Source organism: Chiloscyllium punctatum, chromosome 22, assembly GCF_047496795.1.
Source record: "Chiloscyllium punctatum isolate Juve2018m chromosome 22, sChiPun1.3, whole genome shotgun sequence".
Lineage (NCBI taxonomy): Eukaryota > Metazoa > Chordata > Chondrichthyes > Orectolobiformes > Hemiscylliidae > Chiloscyllium > Chiloscyllium punctatum.
Window position 1 is genome coordinate 78,728,243 of NC_092760.1, and position 19,781 is coordinate 78,748,023.

The following is a 19,781-nucleotide window of genomic DNA, read 5'->3' on the forward strand; positions in this document are numbered from 1 at the left end:
AAGTCCAAGCTGCTGTGGTGACAGGTATTCTTTGATAGGGATGTTGTATCTGGACCTATAGACAGTGATGGTGGAGGATCCAATCTCTTCCCATTCGGAGGCCAACCTGGAGTCTTCCCTAGTCTTCCTACCTTTTATTGGCTTGTTATGGAAGAATTTTCAGGTTGATTTAAAGAAGGAATAAGGAAGCAAAGAAGTTAAAATTGAAGATCATCACAGTTGGAATGATCAACGGTGATAATGATGAACAAATAATAAGAATTGCAGATGCTGACAATCTGAGACAGAAACAGAAATTACTCAGAAACTCAGCAGGTGCAGAGAAAGCAGAGTTAACGTTTCGGGTCCAATGATCCTTACTCAGAACTGGTTGTAGTGAGGAAAAAGGTGGTATAAATGCTGAAGATAGATAGGAGAGAGGGGGGAGGAGTAAGTGATAGATGGAGTCCAGAGATGGAGAAAAATTGTTGGACAGACAAAGGAATAGGTAATAGTCAGCATGGCCAAATGAATAAATGCTAATGGCGACTGTTCATGGCTAACAATAGGTTGTTAGTGGCAGCAGCCCACATGGTGAGAATGCTTGGTGTGTGTGTGTTGGAGGTAGACATGGAAGAAGATATTCAGGCTGTAAAATTATTGAATCTGATGTTAATCCAGAATGTTGCAGTGTTCCCGAGCAGAAAGATGTGTTGTTCTTCCAGCTTGTGCTGAGCTTCGCTGGAACAAGCCTGAGACAAAGATATTGGCCAGGGAACAGGATGGGGTGTTGAAGTGGCAGGCAACTGGAAACTCAGGGTCATATTTGCAGATAGAAAATAGGCGTTCTGCAAAGTGATCACTCAGTCTATACTTCACCTCCCCAATGTAGAGGAGACTACAATGTACACAGCGAGTACAGTAGGAGAAAGTAAGGACTGCAGATGCTGGAGATCAGAGCTGAAAAATGTGTTGCTGTAAAAACGCAGCAGGAGAGACAGCATCCAAGGAGCAGGAGAATCGACGTTTCGGGCATAAGCCCTTCAGGAATGAGGAGGGTGTGCCAAGCAGGCTAAGATAAAAGGTAGGGAGGAGGGACTTGGGGAAGGGGTGTTGGGAATGCGATAGGTGGAAGGAGGTTAAGGTGAGGGTGATAGGCCGGAGAGGGGTGGGGGCGGAGAGATCGGGGAGAAGATTGCAGGTCAAGAAGGCGGTGCTGAGTCCGGAAAGACAACTCCCTCGTCAGGTCCACACCCCCCACCAACCCAACCTCCACTCCCGGCACCTTCCCCTGCAACCGCAAGAAATGCAAAACTTGCGCCCACACCTCCCCCCTCACTTCCCTCCAAGGCCCCAAGGGATCCTTCCATATCTGTCACAAATTTACCTGCACCTCCACACACACACCATTTATTGCATCCGCTGCACCCGATGTGGCCTCCTCTACGTTGGGGAGACAGGCCGCCTACTTGCAGAACATTTCAGAGAACACCTCTGGGACACCCGGACCAACCAACCCAACCGCCCTGTGGCTGAACACTTTAACTTCTCCTCTCATTCCGCCAAGGACATGCAGATCCTTGGCCGCCTCCATCACCAGACCATGGCCACACGACGCCTGGAGGAAGAGCGCCTCATCTTCTGCCTAGGAACCCTCCAACCACAAGGGATGAAAGCAGATTTCTTCAGCTTCCTCATTTCCCCTCCCCCCACCTTATCTCAGTCCTAACCCTCACACTCAGCACTGCCTTCTTGACCTGCAATCTTCTTCCCGACCTCTCCACGCCCACCCCCTCTCCGGCCTATCACCCTCACCTTAACCTCCTTCCACCTATCGCATTCCCAACGCCCCTTCCCCAAGTCACTCCTCCCTACCTTTTATCTTAGCCTGCTTGGCACACCCTCCTCATTCCTGAAGAAGGGCTTATGCCCGAAATGTCGATTCTCCTTCTCCTTTGATGCTGCCTGACCTGCTGCGCTTTTCCGGCAACACATTTTTCAGCGAATACAGTAGACTAGATTGAGTGAAGTGCAAGTACAGATTCACCTCACAAACTTGTGTGTGTGTGTCCGCAGGGATTGGGGGTCAGATAGGAACCTGGAATAGCCTGGCTGCTCTAATTGTGTCTCTTAGGTGGCCCATGTTGACTCTTGCATGGGTGGCAGATTCTCCCTGAAAGGCCCCTTTCTATATCAGGCATCCTGTTCAAGGTCTGCCACCCATGGGTGCTCCTTCTGTCTCTGGCTTCTCCATCAAGACCACCCCCTTCGGCCCACAAACTCCCCAGCCTCCCCTCCCTGAGACCCGTGCACTTAAACCTCGTTCTGGATCTGGAACCTGCATCCTGCTTGTATTCTCTGTGTCGGTGGCTGTTGGGACTGCAGACTGAGAGGGACGAGAAAATCCCACCTCTGGCCTGTTAATGCTCCTCAGAGTGTCAGTTGGCTTGTCCTGATTGGTGGGGATGTATTCCCTGCTGCCTCTTTGGATGGCAAGGCAGGAAATCCCACCATCTGAAAATTCCTGTCCCACATCTCTGTGTAACAGTTAAATCTGGTACAAATGGAAGATGGAATAAACCATCTCTATTCACCACAAAGTTCGCATAAGTGCATTAGGTCCACTGGACCAAATATAATGGATGTATTTTAAGCTGTAGCATAGCAACTTTTGTTCTCTTTAAAACACACATTCCTTTTGGTGTTCTATAACCACCCCTAATTTGCAATGCAGATTGATGTTCTTGTGATGCTTTCATACATGCCAACTTAAGAAAAAACTTAGCAACCTCTGAGCAACAGTTTCCAACCAGCTGATGCAACTTCCAAAAATCTGACAATCACCCCCTTACCTCATTAAAAGCCAGTAGCATATGAAACAAGCAATTACGTTGGTTTTTAACTTAACAAGTAAGTATGTTCAAACTTTTCCTGAGTTCTCAAGAAACTAGTGAACAAAAATGCTGGGAACAAAAATGCAAATACTGATGGCACGATATTAGTGACTAATTTCCAAATGGGTCCAAAATGAACTTCCCTGGAAAATGTTTCTTTTGCTTTAACGGTTGAAAACTCTAGATTGCAAGCTCTTTAGCACTTCATAAGTCGGAATTTTTCAATATAAAAGAGAAACGAAAATAAAACCTGGCATTTGACAATGAGTTTCAGAGATCCCAGACGATAAAATACTCTTTGCACATCCAGTCACAACCCCCTAGCTCTGTTGAAGTATTCTGTGCAAGACTTTTTAGAGATGCCTTTTTTCCTTCTGCCAACATAGATCATTGTGGAACAGTTCCCCATGAATTTGGTTTTACACTCTATGCCTGCTCCCAACCCAGTTCAAACGGAAGGTCTTTTATTCTGCCATTGTTACTGAAATTCCTTGCTCCTTAAGTAGTCTCAGATCAACATAGTCTTCTATCGTTACCTGCCATACCCCCCACCCCCAAACCCGCCGCTTCCCTCTTCCCTTTTCCCTTTCCTATTTATGCTGGGTCTTATCTTCCTAACCGCAATTAAGTCTGACTCTCATTTTGTGCCCCATACTCAGCTGCTTCTATTCTCTAACTTTCACCCTCCCCATCCAATAGGAAGCAAACATTTGACCTTTGCTACCTTGTCTTCTGGTTGTTTCCAAGCTCTTTTTCATTCCCATCCATAGTTCTCCTTTCTGTCCATTTCCCCCTTCCATGGTTATCCTTCACTATACCTTCCCTGTCCTCCATCCCTGATCTGAGTGCAGACTGATCTGGCCATTTTATATTCTTCAGTAGGAATTTTCATTGGAATTTTTATTTATTCACTTGTGGGACATGGGTGTCACTGGTTGGGCAGCATTTATTGTCCGTCCTTAGTTGCCTTTGAACTGAGTGGCTTGCTAGGCTATTTCAGAGAGCAGTTGAGACTAGACCACTTTGTTGTGGGTCTGGAGTCACATATAGGCCAGATAGCTGAGGATGGTAGATTTCCTTCCCTGAAGGACATCAGTGAATTTTTTCAACAATTGATCATGGTAATCAGTAGATTTTTAATTCCAGATTATTAATCAATTCAAATTCCACCCTCCACCATCGCGGATTTGAATCCCAGGTCCCCAGAACATAGTTTCTGGATTAACAGTCTAGCGATGGTACCACTGAGCGATAATACCCCTGTCCGTTTATATAATGATCAGGATTTTTGTCATTTATGTGGTCAGAATAAAATTGAAAAGGAAAATGGCCTTTGACATTGGTCCAAAATGCCAACATTTATCGTAAGTTCCTAATAGTTGATATGTGTGTGCTTCTTGCACAGATTTGGAATACTTCAGTCTATTATATTAATGATTAGAAGCACTAGGTCCCTTGGGCTCATAGATTGAACATCTGTGAATGCATTGTGGTAGAAGGCTACTTACAGAGGAGAGAGTATTGTAAGCACAGACAACATCTTGTTCTGCAGAGTCTAACAAATGAGAAACTAAAGGCTAGGCCAACTAACGAAAATAGTTGCGCCTCTTAGCAACAAATTAGTGTGACCTCTTGTTAATATCGACACTTTGGTTGTGATTAAGTGAGAATAAACCCAGTGAACAGGACATAGGCAGAAAGTGGGAACAAGGAAGAGTACAAAGAAGATTATTGACAACACGGAAGAAAACATTGTCAAAGAAAGGGAGAAGGTCAAAAATGGACACACAGGTCATTTTTCAACAACGCACATTTGCTGTAACACAGTTGCTGAATTGGGGACAATGTTTCTAAAAGTGCAAACTTTTAAAACATATGTTGGCTGTAACATAGCCAGCACTTTAAGTTTTCTATTACAAAGAGTTGCACAAGTACACAACTATAACGTTATAGAAGAACTACCGGTACTACTTCCTATTTTGACCTGGTAACATAGGTCAGGGTGACAGACTTGACTTATCACTTGCAAAAGGGATGGTGGAGCTTGACGCATCTTGTAAGTGCCATCACTGCTCCATTCCTGACCATCAGCATTGGTTACTGCTTCAGACCAGAGAAACAGAAACCCGATTTCTAAAATTCAGTAACAAAAAGAAAGATCAACTTATCTTGTGACCTTGCTATCTCATTTTCATTGGTACAATGAACTACTGCCCGTTCTTTCAAATTCTGTTCCCAGGATGACATTAGGGTGGTAAAGACCTGACATAAGAGGGCTCTGTCCCATTCCTTACTGCTGTGCCCTATAAATGGGTATCTCTTGGGGGCAAAGGTCAGGAAATCATTCCCCTAACTTTTGATTACAGAAATAGATGTTGAAGAAGGGAAGGGAGGAGTCAGAGCGCTGGTGAAAATTAGAAGTGAAATTGACAAATACTGAATCTTTTTTATCTTCAAGTGTAAGGACAAAGTGCCATTGGTCACTTTGGTATTTTTTACACCATTGATTCATGGGCACAGTATTATGCTTAGCTGTAATCAGTGACTCTATGTTAATCTCTAAAAGCTTAATTCAGACATGTGATGAATGTGTCCTACAGTATCCCTATCTTATTCGTCCCTCTACTCCCGATTTGATGGCTTGAAAAACAAATGCCTCTGCTTAATTTTGTGGCATATGCTTTATGGACGCAACAAAGGAGAAAGGGCTATTTGTACAGCATCTTTCCGGTGACACTGATCCAACCATACTGCATTCTGATTCCCAGGAAGCTGCGAATGAGGGATGTCATGAGTTTTTCAGGGACTCTAGGTTTAAGTGAGAAAGTCAGGATGTAAGAACAGTTGTCATAGAATCAGAGAATTTTACAGTACAGAAGGAGGCCATTTGACCCATCATGTCTGTACCAGCTCCTGAAAGAGTTACCTAGCTCGTCCCATTCTTCAGCCCTATCTCCGTAGCCCTCTAACTTCATCACTTTCAAATACATATCTAGCTGTCTTTTGAAACCTCCTATGGAATCCGCCTCCACCACTCTCCCTGGCAGTGAATCCCAAATCCTAACAATTCTCTCAGTGAAATAGTTTCTCCTTATCTCACTCCGAGCTCTCTTGCTGACAATCTTGAAATTGTGACCCCTAGTTACTGACATACCAACTAGTGGAAACAGAATATCCTTCTTTACCCTATTAAAATTGTTCATAGTTTTAAACACCTCAATAAGGGTCTTAGAGTTTGAGGGTTCTTAGATGCTGGTACATGTTGGATGCCAATGTCTGTGGAATTGGGATGCATGACAGGTAAGAGTACTGCTTGCAGCCTTCTATCTCATAATGTGGTCCGCTCTGTGTTCAGCATTGCCTGGTATGAGTCAAGGGCTCCATTCTGCTATGGCAGTCATAGATATGTACAGCATGGAAACAGACCCTTCAGTCCAACCTGTCCATGCCGACCAGATATCCCAACCCAATCTAGTTCCACCTGCAGCACCTGGCCCATATCCCTCCAAATCCTTACTGTTCATATATCCATCCAAATGCCTCTTAACTGTTGCAATTGTACCAGCCTCCACAAGTTCTTCTGGCAGTTCATTCCATACACGTATCACCCTCTGTGTGAAAATGTTGCCGCTTAGGTCTCTTTTATATCTTTCCCCTCTCGCCCTCAACCTCTGCCCTCTAGTTCTGGATTCCCTGACCCCAGGTAAAAGACTTTGTCTATTTACCCTATCCATGCCTCTCATAATTTTTTAAACCTCTACTGTAGAGGAAGACAGGGGGCTGAGAAGATGAACAACCTATTTTCCTCAGGCTCTCTTCTCAGCCAGCTGACTTTTTCATTTTTCCTGGCCTCTTCCAACGCAATTCCAAACAGTCATTCTCCAGAGATCCGAACCATTAGTGACTGTCTCTAACCTGTCAGTGTCAATGTGCACCATCTTCAAATCCCACTTGCAGGTGTCCTTGTATCGGAGGTATGCATGCCCAAGAGATGGTGTCCAGTGCCAATATTGAAGGTGTCCGTGCATGTGGGTGGCTTCCATCAAATGAACGTGACTGAGCCAGTACAAACCGTATACTGATTGAATTAACACATTCCATCACCTTCGAATTGGTGACCTTGTCCCACTAAGAGATGCCAAGTATAAGTTGAAACAATGAGGTTTAAATTCTTCGGTCTTCTCCTTCCTGGTATATGTTGCCCAGGTCTTTCCACTGTGAATGAGTACGCTGAGGAGGCAGGCTTGGCAGGGTCACATTGGGTGTTCTGAGCCAGGTTTCTGCTGTTGCACACTCATGTTACTCAGCTTAGATAATGATGGCTGCAGATTTAATGTTGCATGTGTTTCTTTTAGCATTGAGTGGCAGATTGGTGATTGTTAGAGCCCAGTTATACAAAGCTATCAACAACCTCCAGCAAGTTAAGGAAAACAAGTCAATGCTTTGCAAAGCTTCTTCACTTTGGGTTCTTTACCCAGCTACCATGGCAGGCAGGTTTTGTATGATGTCAAGAATTTACTGTGACAGTGTTCTCTCGAGATAGAACTGAAGCTGGTGTTCCAAACACCTCTTTCAACTGTTCATTGTAGTTGGTGATGACCTCCCCTACCTTTATTTTCACTAGAGCTGTTTTCTTTGCTGATTGACTTGTTGCCTCTTTTGATCCCAACATAAATGCATCTGTTATTCCTTGAAATGAAGGACTTATGATATTAGAACAAGTCAACATGGATTTAGTAAGGGGAGGTCGTGCCTGACAAACCTGTTGGAATTCTTTGAAGAGGTGACAAGTAGGTTAGACCAGGGAAACCCAGTGGATGTGGTCTATCTAGACTTCCAAAAGGCCTTTGATAAGGTGCCACACGGGAGGCTGCTGAACAAGGTGAGGGCCCATGGTGTTCGAGGTGTGGATTGAGGATTGGCTGTCTGACAGAAGTTGTGATAAAAGGTTCTTTTTCGGAATGGCAGCCAGTGACAACTGGTGTCCCGCAGGGTTCAGTGTTGGGGCCGCAGCTGTTCATGTTATATATCAATGATCTGGATGAAGGGACTGGGGGCATTCTAGCAAAGTTTGCCGATGATACAAAGTTAGGTGGACAGGCAGGTCATACTGAGGAAGTGGGGAGGCTGCAGAAGGATCTAGACAGTTTGGGAGAGTGGTCCAGGAAATGGCTGATAGAATTCAATGTGAGCAAATGCGAGGTCTTGCACTTTGGAAAAAAGAATACAAGCACGGACTACTTTCTAAACGGTGAGAAAATTCATAAAGCCAAAGTACAAAGGGATCTAGGAGTGATAGTCAAGGATTCTCTAAAGGTAAACATGCAGGTTGAGTCCGTGATTAAGAAAGCGAATGCAATGTTGTCATTTATCTCAAGAGGGTTGGAATATAAAAACACCATTGTGCTACTGAGACTTTATAAAGCTCTGGTTAGGCCCCATTTGGAGTACTGTGTCCAGTTTTGGTCCCCACACCTCAGGAAGGACATACTGGCACTGGAGCGTGTCCAGCGGAGATTCACACGGATGATCCCTGGAATGGTAGGTCTAACATACGAGGAACGGCTGAGGATCCTGGGATTGTATTCATTGGAGTTTAGAAGATTAAGGGGAGATCTAATAGACACTTACAAGATAATACATGGCTTGGAAAGGGTGGACACTAGGAAATTGTTTCCGTTAGGCGAGGAGAGTAGGACCCGTGGACACAGACTTAGACTTAGAGGGGGTAAATTCAGAACAGAAATGCGGAGACATTTCTTCAGCCAGAGTGTGGTGGGCCTGTAGAATTCATTGCCGCGGAGTGCAGTGGAGGCCGGGACGCTAAATGTCTTCAAGGCAGAGATTGATAAATTCTTGACGTCACAAGGAATTAAGGGCTACGGGGAGAATGTGGGTAAGTGGAGTTGAAATGCCCATCAGCCATGGTTGAATGGCAGAGTGGACTCGATGGGCCGAATGGCCTTATTTCCACTCCTATGTCTTATGTTCTTATTCTGAAAGAGCTGTAACTTGTAATCATTGGAGCACCTACTGTTCTATTGAACTTCAGTTGCACTTAGTACGTTCAGAGTTTTCGTTCACGGGTCTCTTGTGATTAATGAGTGGGCTGCTTGCCATCAAAGAATTTCCACCATTATAGTGTTAGCATCAAACTTATCTTTTGTTTTTTAGTTTACGTATGTTTGGAGTGCAGTATTGTAGGTAGTGTCTTAAAGTATGTTGTATTTTGCTTCCAAGCTGTATAGGAATGTCAGAGGCTGCTCAATAAATTTGAAGAACTGTTAGTTTTTATCTGGGTGAACAGTGTGGGCTGATAAGGACAGTATTTCTGCTTTGAGTGAAAGAGCTTTAAGGACTACAACCTGACCCAACACACACCGTGGAGTGATCTGTATCACAGTCAGCACTGGGATAGTTGTGTATGTTGAGAATGCTGATCAGAGAGTGATGACAGATCCAGCTGGTGCCCACGCCCTGGTCTTGGCTGTGTCTGGGTTACTTTGTTACCTGGTTCCTTCTGAAAGAAGATTTTAGTTACACAGAGCTCATGGTACCAACAAAGCTCAAGTAGTCTCTCTTATTCTCCAGTACATCCCTGGCCATTATTTTAGAAGTAAGAAGGCCACTGTTAGGTGGAAATCCTCAATAAGTACAGATCTTCTGACTTAAGGATTCTACTGCGGTAATGGCTTGAGACAGGTTTACTCATCCTACAATATGGAGTTGTTTGTATAAAAGAATTCTCCAGTTTTAAAAATATAATGCATATACATAAATACAAAGATATATAAAATAAGATTCTGTATCATAGAAAGCATTATATTATTTAACAATACTAAACAGAAGATTTAGAATCACTGATGTGTTATGTTTTGGAAATCTTTTTCCTCCACTGCAGCTTTCTGGTCCATCTGATAGTCTTTCACCTTTCATTTTCTGACTTCTACTTCAACCGTCACCTCAGGTACATGTCAGCATGAGTGTGTGACACGGCAGGCCACAATCCTAGCAACTTCCTTCCATTTGACATGGGCTGGCATAATGCATTGTGGCATTTTGCAAATCGGGAAAGGCCACTGTTTTCTGAGGCAGTGTATTTCTTAAAATGTGCACTTATTTAATTGATCTAAAGAAATATTAACAAAGGAGAATGCTGACTTGGTACAGTGCTGTTGAGTAGAAGATCTTAATGTTTTTCCAATGTCATTGTATTGAACGCTCCTGACATTAATTATGCAATCAAATTTCACACAAGGACACATAATGAAGTGTAAACTACTATTGAATGTTATCTATATTCTGCAAGAGAAATGTTTATTCTTGCAGTAAGAATATACACCTTTTCTGTTTCAATTATGACTTGCTGTAATCTAAAAAACATACTTAATGACAACAAAACTTCAGAAGTTTCAGATTATTTTAATGCAACAGCACACAAAATATTTTAGTTCAACCTTTTTTAGTTTGCAAAATGCAAGTGCTTCCATAACAAAACAAATTAAAGCTCATGGTGTTTTTAAAATCTGTTTTCATGGTTTTTAATAACAGAATAATTCCCTGTTCAAGCATGGAAACAAGTTGTGCATGCTGTTTTGTGCTATTGTCTTCTGCTTTTCTCCCAAGCTCCTTTTGAATCATTTTCAGCGCAGAATTATAAATGTTTTTTAAAAGTGTTTAGTAATCTATACAGTAAACAGGTGACCTCAGTAAATAATTTCTTCATTCACCATTGCTATTTGACTTCCTTGGCAATATTACTTTGTTTTGTGAAGAAATGGGGTGTATTTTCATCTTTTTATCTCAGCTGTAACTTTTATCTGAGTGCTGTGGAGGAAGTACAATCCGCTGGGGAAGACCTAACAGTGCTAAGATAACCACATGATTGTCTCCATAGAAAATAATTGAAGTAAAATGAAGGGGTTCCATAAGGGGCGTGTAGTTCATCCCTTCCAAAAGAAAATTCTATCAATGCTCCATTCAAATTGATCTTCCAGTGAAGATGAAAATCTATCCTAATGTGTCAAAATGCTCACTAGCTGGCCTTGCTATACTACTCAATTAAATTTGGGTTTAAAGAACAAACTTAACATGACAACATTGTTCAAACAAGTTAGAACGTACATGCATTTGGCTGACTTTGATTTTATGCCTGTACTTCTTCAATACTCCTAACACTTATGTTGTATGGTCTCAGGAATCTCAGATGACAGTAGATTGAAGAATTTGGACTTGTTGTCAAAAGAAAATGACAACTTCAGATCTCTTTCAGACCAATTTAGAAAATTATGAAAAGTTCAGATTCAAAAATAAAAGCAGTGGTTACAATTCAGTATGCATGTGTAGTTGTGGAGCTGTTGTTCTCAAAACGTTTTTGCAGAGTGGAGTTTAATACATGTAGGATCATCAGAACATGCATAATGCCAGAGAACAAAAGATTATTTGAAAGTACAAGCTTTCAGAGCACTGCTCTTTCATCAGGTAGCTAGTGGCGCAGAATCATAGAAAACAGAATTTATAGTAAAAGATGAAAGTGTCATACAACTGATGAACTGTATTGAACAAACCTAGATTGTTGTTCAGTACATCTCATCAGCTGTATGACACTTAAAACACACAATTTATAGTAAAAGATCAATGATCCTGTCCCACTAGCTGTCTGATGAAGGAACAACACTCCGAAAACTTGTACTTTGAATTAAACCTGTCGGACTATAACCTGGTGTTGTGTAATTTTTAACTTTGTCCACCCCAGTCTGACACTGGCACTTCCACATCACAACAAAAGATGTGAGCAACAAAAAGATATATTTTTCTTTGCTGCCTAATATTAATGAAAAGCCAACATGCTGTCTTATTGAAATTGACTTTATTATTGACATACATAATTGGAGAAAGACTATAAAGTGAAAGAGGTCAGAAGGAAAAGTGCCAATCAGGAAAAAGTGAAGATGGAAGCAAGGACAGTATAAAATTAGCCTTCAAGATCAGGTTCAAGAAGTGGCTCCTTAAACTAAAACAGTTTGATTTGTAATCGAAAATATTGTTCTTCTCTGCTTGGTGTTTTTTGGAGGGCAGGCAAAAGGATGAAAGACAGGAAACATACTGTTTGCTTATACAACACGTCTTTATGTAGGAACTTAGGGCTTAGTCGAAGGATTAGGCAAGTCACCCCTTCATGGCTGCTGTTCCAATCAATAGCTGATTCTGGTTGTGATCTCCATTGCATTTTCCTGTCTGACCCTCAAAATCTTTGACTCCCCTTTCTATCAAACATTTATCTAATTCTGCCTTCAATAAATTCAATGATCCAATCTCCGTTACTTTCTGGGGAAGAGAATTTTAAAGACTAACAACCCTCTGTAACACAATCGCAAAAAGAAGACCTAATTCTTTAAATTGTACTGCCCACCCTCTAGTCTCCCTTACAAAAAGAAATATTCTCCCTGTATGGATCCTATCAATTCCCTCTTAGAAATGTCAATGTAATCACCCCTCATATTTTGCTGAGTGTAGGCTCAACCTGTTCACACTTTCTTCATAAAATGAGTTCTTCATCCCAAGATTGAGTTACGTGAACCTTCTTGTGAACTGCTTCTAATGCACTTGCATCTTTTATGAAATAAAGAGATAGAAACTGTACACACTACATCAGATGCAGTCTCACACAGGCCCTGCGTAACTGCAGTAAAACAATCCTACTCTTATGTTCCATTCACGTTTGCAAAAATAATTACCATTCTATTTGCCTTTCTCTTCACTTGCTATACCTGTGTAAATTCATTAACGTTACAAATACCGTTACCTATCATTATCATTGGAGCTACGCTCACTGGCTCTCACACACCCATCTTGGAATGACAGACAACTGATTTTGAAAGCCGAATGTCACAAAGGAGATTATGATAATCTTATGCCACCTGCTGTAATCTGAACTCCAGATAGTCCCTATCACAGATAAAAGAGTTTCCTAAAGATTTAAACATGTCCAGTTACTTAAGGTACGAAAGCAAAGCACAGCAGGTGAATGCTGGAGAAATTCAGCAGGTCTGGCAGCATCTGTGTCAGAGAGAAACAGTTAACTTTTCAAATCTTGTGTGACTTCTCAGATGCTGCCAGAACCTGCTGAAATACTGAAGATGTTGGCCATGAAATTATGGGATTCTGCTTCAATTCCAATTGATTTATTTATGAGTCAGTTTGGATGAACATTTTCAAATGGCAGTTAATCTTTCAGAGAGTTCCCATTCCCTTCTATGAGCAGTAAACTGTCAGTAGTCTACAAATTTTAAAGCACACAATCATGTCTAAAGAAAAAAATATTTTTTTTAGCCACTGCAACAAGGTAGGTAGGGTGGGAAATAAATGGTGGAATTGATTACAGAAAGGAAATATGAGCTTGAGAAGCCAATTGCTGTTTACAAATTAAAAGAGACATAAAGGAGTCAGTGTGTTGTTGAAAGTGGTAATTGGTAAATATCTAGCAATTATCACTGCTGGGACTCCAACAGAGTAACAAGTAAGAACATCAGGACTAGGAGAAAAATGGAATGGAAAGATTCTGACTGTTGTTTTATTCATTGTCATGATTTGAGGATAATGACCTCTCAAGTCTACCATGGGTCCTTGCGATTGAACTGGACATTTCTTGACCTACAAATCTTTGGGTATGGAGCATGAAGTAAGAGGATCCAAATGTGGGATTAACTTCCTTATTGTCTCTGGCTCATCATTTAGGCATTTAGACTCAGTATGATCCAACTTGTTGGATAAATTGTTGCCATCTTGACTGATTAGAACAGAGGAACACAAGAAATGGGAGCAGAAGTAAATCATTCAGCCCATTAAGCCTGCTCTACTATTCTATAAGATCATGTCTAATCTGCTGAAGGTCTCATGTACTCTTTCATGCCAGCTTCGCATAGCCTTCTATTTAATATTTCAAAATCTATCTGCCTCCTTTTAAAAATAATTTCAGTGATCTAGCCTGTACCAGTAGCAGGTTTCTCCCACTCGTTAATGTCAATGTTGCCATGCTTGTTACTGTCGCTTTTTCTTCATTGCAACCTTGAACTCCGGCCAGTTGAGAAACCAGGACCTGGTAGGGAAGATAATTTTTAGACGTCTGGGCATACTTTTTTTTCATTCATAGGGCGTGAGTGTCACAGGCTAGGCCAGCATTTATTGCCCATCTCTACTTGCCCTTGAGAAGATGCCATTAGGGAGAGATTTTCAGTATTTAGTTCAATATGGTTTTTGCAGAATGTTTGTTGAGCTTCAGGAAGGACATTAGCATTTGGTAGCGAGAGAACACAGCAGAGGTATCTGCTGGTGGAATTTCTCTAGTGTTCTTATGTGCCACTGAAACACAGTCCAGGTCTTATTGCAATACAGGGAATTACAACTGCTCTGGACACTGGGATTTTTATTGACTTGTGTTGTTAAACACACACTGCTGTAGTTTGCAGTAGACTGAGCTGATCAGCTGGTTCTCCCCAATAATGGTGGACTTTTTGAGACAGCAAGCTGCCAAGGTATGTGCAGTGCTCAACATGTTCCAGAGCCTTTCCTTAAATATTTATACCAGGTCTAGGCTAATACGAAGTTTGCTTTGACGACATTCAAGTTCAGGCTGGGTCTCTTGTATGTAGAAATGAGGGGAGTGCCAGGGTTTAGACCCAGAAACTGTGAAAGAAGGTTCTAGGTCAGGATAGCACCAGGCTTGGAAGGCAACCTGTTCAACGTGGTGCTCAACGTTCCCTCTAAACTGTGTAGCTGCTGCGGGAGGTCCTCACACACAGATAGGTGGATGGACACATGGCACAAACTTCAGAGATCCATGCAACAGAAAGAAAAATGGAGGGAACATTGGTGGTGATCCCGTGCATCTACTCCTATTGTCGTTCTGAATGGTAGAGGTTATGGGCTAGGCCAGTGCTGTTGAAGAGGTCTGCATAAGTTGCTGCACATGAGTTCATATGGTACACACACTGCTCCCACTAGCATCAGTAATGGAGGGAGTGAATGTTGAAGGTGGTGAATGAGTAGCCAATCAAGCAAGTTGCCTTGTCCTGGGTGGTGTTGATGGAGCTGCAATTTTCCAGCCAAGTGGGCAGTATTTCATCACAATCCTTATGTGTAATGAGGAGGTCAGTTACATACAGATTTTTCAGCCTCTGACCTGTTCTCGGACCACAATGTTTATTACAGCTGGTCCAGGTCAGTTTCTGATTTTTGGTATCCCTCGGACGTAACTGGAAGAACAATGAAAAAGGTGACAGTCTCTAAACAACTTGGATGCCAGTCCCCAAGATGTGAATTTTATTTTGACAGAAGTATACTATTTTAAAACAGTATTCAAGATTAATTCCATTTTCAAGACTCTGTTCAGGAACTTGCCGAAATGAAACTTAAAAATCAAACCCAATTTCTTAGACACTGGGAAAAATAAACACAAAGCTCAGGGCAAACCCAACCTAGTTAATTATTAGTTATTTAAAAGGCACACTTAAATGTAGCCTAAGTAACTACTCATTTTCTGACTATGCATTACTAATTATGTAAGAGAGTAGAAAGATATGGGCTATGTAAGTACAGACAGATTTTGCAACTAGAATGTTAACAACCTATTCAGCAAAACTTCCAGTTTCCAACAAATGCACATCTTATCAGAATCATGTAGCAATATCAAAAATAAGTTAACTTTTACCCTAACTACTTCAGGTATGAGAAAATGAGAACTTACAAACTAGAAGCTAGCACCTACATACAGTAATGTTGTAATAACCTCATTATCAGTTTTTTGAGATGTTGATTCAGTGAGAAGTATTGGCCAGAATATCTGGGATACCCTTCTTCCAATAAGTGCTAAGGGATCTTGATGGCGCACTGAAGATGCCATCTGTCAAATGACCCTTTAAACCGAGACTCCATTTATTTATCTTGTGAAAAGCTAAAGCTGAGTGGTGACCAGAAAATGTATTTAAACTAACAAAATGTTTTGATTGTATAGACATGGAGTGCTTCTGCTTTGGCGAGGTGGGGAGGGAATGAGAAGCCATCAATCTGAAATGGTCACCAAGAAATCTGATAGAGAATTTAGAAGAAATCTGCTTCCTGCCCTCCCCCACAAAGACTGGTGAGAATGTGGAATTCACTACCACAGGAAGTGGTTGACCAAAATAGTATAGAGGCATTTTATGGGGAAGCTAGTTGAGTGTACAAAGATAAAGGAAATAGCTGTACTCAGCATTCCGAGGCTTGAGTGGAACCTAAAAGACTAGTTGTGCTGCATATTCATAGGAATTCTGGGTAATTGACATTCTCTCGGATTATGGCACAAATGCATGGACCCTACTTGTCTCTGCATCCTTTGACATGATTAACCACACCACACTCCTTGATTATTCCTTTTCAGTTTAGACCAACTTCCTTCACTTAGTTGCACTATTACTTATCTAGTTGTAGCTGGAGAACCATGCAGCAATGACTCCTCTTCCCAGTCCCACATAGCTACTGCACACCTCAATCATGTTTCTTTGGCACCCTTTCTATTTCCTTGGTGACAGCATCTTACTACATGAAGATTAGGCTCTATGTTTATGATATGGCATCCAGCTTTACCTCTCTACCACCTCACTCTACCCCACAGCTGCCTAATCTCAGTAAGGGTGGTAAGGAAGCATAAAAATCAATCCAACGGTACGTGGGGATGGGCTTAGTCCTTAAATCTGGCAATCCTTGCTTTAGCTATTGGGTTGTTAGAAGGCGAAGTTAATTTTCAAAGGGTTGTTAATTCTGAGGTGTGTGACTTCAGTCAAATTAAATGATTTACCTACTCATAAAGGATAGATTAGTTACTTGCCTCCCCACTCTTCCCCAATCACTGTGCTGCTTCCATTAAAACTGCAAGTGGGCAGGTTGAAGGCGAGGTCTGACGAAGTTTCAGGTTATTAGATTCGATTCCATACAGTGTGGAAACAGACCCTTTGGCCCAACAAGTCCACACTGACCCTCCAAAGAGCAACTCACCCAGACCCATTCCCCTACATTTACCCCTGACTAACCCACCTAACGCCACGGGCAATTTGACGTGGCCAATTCATCTAACCTGCACAAGTTTGGACTGTGGGAGGAAACCGGAGCACCCGGAGGAAACCCACGCAGACAATGTGCAGACTCCACTCAGACAGTTGCCTGAGGCGGGAATTGAACCCAGGTCCCTGGCGCTGTGAGGCAGCAGTGCTAACCACTGAGCCACCGTGCCACCTATCTTTTGATCATTCTTTTACATCCCTCTTGTTTGGGGGTGGGAGGGGGGTGTTAAAATTCACCCCGAGAATCCATATACATTCTCCAGAAACCATGCATGTCGCAAGGCTACAGAGAAAGGAAGGCTTCTTCCCAGAACTGATGTCCTTCCCACACGTGGTGTTGGCAGAACATGAAGCATCGCATTGGCCTTCTTGGCAGCAAGACTCTGTGGCCATACAGCATTCAACGGTTTGTAAACTCTGGAGGGAAATCAAACCTTCCTGAGGAACCTGTTGTAATTTTAACCATGACCTCAGAGTATGTGTAAATGTTTAATTGGGATTCCAGTGCCGGTTGGAGGATATTTGGGGGTATCTTTGTAAAGCAATAAACAGGCTGTGCACTACACATGCCTTGGCCATTAGCTATTTGTATGGAGCAGCAAAATCAATGGCCCTTCGAGGAATTGCTACTAGTCACTTCAAGGAGACAAGGAATTTGTTGCATTTCTTCCTGTGGAGACAGGAGGGGCAGTCATTGGGAAAATGCTTGGAAATAGGTCAGGAAAACTGGGCTACTTACTTAATTAAAGAAAATTGCTGTGAATATTTAATTGTGATTGGAAAATACAAGTTCCTACATGTCATAAATGTAGTCAGAAATCACACAACACCAGGTTATAGTCCAATAGGATCATTTGAAATTACATGCTTTCAGAGCTCAAGTCATCTGATGAAGGAGCAGCGCACCAAAAGCTTGTGATTTTAAATAAACCTGTTTATTTCAAATAAACCAATATAACCTGGTGTTGTGTGACTTCGGATTCTGTCCAACACTAGCACTTCCATGTCATAAATGTAGATCACTTTTACAAAATGTAGATGGAAGCAATTAAAAGCAAGCTAAATGAGGGCATGATGTACCAAAAATAAAATGCTAAAACATGTATATGTACAATAGCAAAGAGTAAAATGCTGCAGATGCTGCATTGTCAGAGGTTTATGTAGATGCAGTTATCTGAGGTGGCAGGACTAATATGTGAAGAGGGCCTGGATCAGTTAGGACTCTATTCTCTTGAGTTTAAAATAATGAGAGGGATCTCACAGAAACCTATAAAATTCTAACAGGACTAGATAGGGTAAACACCAGAAAGATGTTCCCGATGACCAGGGAATCCAGAACTAGGGAACACAGTTTAAAAATATCAGGATTGAGCTGGGAAATTTCTTTACACAGAGAGTATTAAGCTTATGGAATTCTGTCAGAAAGCAGTTGAGGCCAAAACGTTCACTGTTTTCAGGGAAGTAGATATAATTCGTATGGCTAAAGGGATCAAGTGAGAAATTAGGAACAAGGCCATGAATTGGATGATGACCCATATTGAATGGCCTAATCCTGTTTGTGTTTTCTATGTTTCTATGCTGTAAATCTGAAATATAGAGAGAAAATGATTGAAATATGCAGCAGGTTCAGCAATATATATATAGAGGTGGACACAAAATTGATGTTTGAAGTTGTTCACCTTTCAGGAGATCCAGAAGTAATTAAAGTTTTAAAATCTTGAGTGAAAAGATTTAGGAAAAAGGGAGAAGGGAAGGGAAGAATGATCAAAGAGTAGGTCTGTGATCGGTTGGAGGAATAATGGTGCAAGGCAAAAGCAAGTGGTAATGGTCTAGCAGATCTAGAAATGGTGACATCAGAAACATGAGCAGCACCTGCTATCTGAAAGAAATAGGAACAGCAGTACTTGTTGGAAGCTTTTGAAGTCAGTGTTGAGTCCAGTTGATTATAAAATGCCTAATCAAGGAAAATGATGCCATTCCTCAAGCTTATGTTTAGCTTCATGCTAAAAGGCTCAGGTTCATGTCCCACTTGCTCCAAATGTGTGTCACGATATGTCTGGTTACAAATATCTGTATTGAGCTTCATTGGAGCACCGTAGGAGAATGACAATGTCAGAGAAGAAGGCAGACAGAGAACTAAAATGCAAATAACTGGAGTCTTGGGTCATGCTTGTGAGCTGAAGTCTACCTCTTTTCTGAAGAGGTCTGTCACAATTATTTATTACATTGGAAATTATAATATAAACTCTTGAAAATTAAGTGAACAATAGCAAGTTTTGAGAAGATTTGTAGCTCTGGTTGAGATTCTGGATATAGGTTTAGTCACTGAGCTGGAAGGTTCATTTCCAGACCTACTAGGTAACATCTTCAGTGGGCCTCAGGGCAAAGCACTGTTGACGATTTCTGCTTTCTATTTATATGTTTGGGTTTCTTTGGGTTGGTGATGTCATTTCCTGTGGTGATGTCATTTCCTGTTCTTTTTCTCAGGTGGAGGTAGATGGGGATCTAACTCTGTGGTTGTTGATAGCATTCTGGTTGGAGTGCCATGCTTCTCGGAATTCTCGTGCATGTCTCTGTTTGGCTTAGAGACACGCACGAGAATTCCTAGAAGCATGGCATTCCAACCGGAACACTATCAACAAACACATCAAGTTAGACCCCATCTACCACCCCCTGAGAAAAGGAACCGGAAATGATGTCATCACAGGAAATGGCGTCACCACTGGAAATGACAGTACCAACCCAAAGAAACCCAAACATATAAATAGAAAGCAGAAATCATCGACAGTGCTTTGCCCTGAGGCCCACTGAA

At 41.8% G+C, this 19,781-nt stretch overlaps 1 protein-coding gene across 7 annotated transcripts in view; it reads left to right on the forward strand.

Annotated features, from left to right (window-relative positions):
• lrp4 (low density lipoprotein receptor-related protein 4) overlaps positions 1 to 19,781 on the forward strand; it is a 414,285-nt gene that overhangs the window by 368,918 nt on the left and 25,586 nt on the right. The window contains exon 38 of one of the 7 annotated variants that reach the window (XM_072592687.1): positions 9,775 to 9,840. The exons of 4 other annotated variants lie outside the window; for them this stretch is intronic. In XM_072592687.1, the coding sequence (XP_072448788.1) occupies positions 9,775 to 9,816 (42 nt within the window). In that variant the 3' untranslated portion in view covers positions 9,817 to 9,840. Of the gene's footprint in view, positions 1 to 2,713; positions 4,224 to 9,774; positions 9,841 to 15,885; positions 19,299 to 19,781 lie in introns of those variants that run through there. 2 more of the 7 variants (XM_072592686.1, XM_072592688.1) reach the window with 2 other exon arrangements.